The 308-nt window shown below is 64.0% G+C and overlaps 1 protein-coding gene across 1 annotated transcript in view; it reads left to right on the top strand.

Moving 5' to 3' along the window:
* Positions 1–308, top strand: part of FBXL16 (F-box and leucine-rich repeat protein 16) — a gene marked incomplete at its 3' end in the record, with an annotated part of 3117 nt that overhangs the window by 1465 nt on the left and 1344 nt on the right. Inside the window, 2 exon segments of the mRNA XM_010021489.1 lie at positions 92–306; position 308. The exon segment at position 308 is cut by the window's right edge and continues 284 nt beyond it. Of these exon segments, the coding sequence (XP_010019791.1) occupies positions 92–306; position 308 (216 nt within the window).

Here is a 308-nt window from a genome sequence, read left to right as displayed (position 1 = left end):
TGCTGTGGGCACTGAGAAGAGCTCAAAGGGAGCCAGGGCTGCACAGGGTGACAGCAGTGCCCAGCGTGCCCTGACGCTCTGCCCCTCGCAGGTGATGCTGGAGCAGATGCAAGGTGTGGTGCGGCTGGAGCTGTCAGGCTGCAACGATTTCCCGGAGGCCGGGCTGTGGTCCAGCCTCAACGCCCGCATCACGGCGCTGAGTGTCAGCGACTGCATCAACGTGGCCGATGATGCCATTGCCGCCATCTCGCAGCTCCTGCCCAACCTCACCGAGCTCAACCTGCAAGCCTACCACGTCACGGACACAG

The sequence above is a fragment of the Nestor notabilis genome, unplaced genomic scaffold, assembly GCF_000696875.1.
Source record: "Nestor notabilis isolate BGI_N333 unplaced genomic scaffold, ASM69687v1 scaffold20459, whole genome shotgun sequence".
Classification (NCBI taxonomy): domain Eukaryota; kingdom Metazoa; phylum Chordata; class Aves; order Psittaciformes; family Psittacidae; genus Nestor; species Nestor notabilis.
Note: the sequence above shows the minus strand (reverse complement) of the source record. Positions and strands in the feature narration are given on the sequence as shown.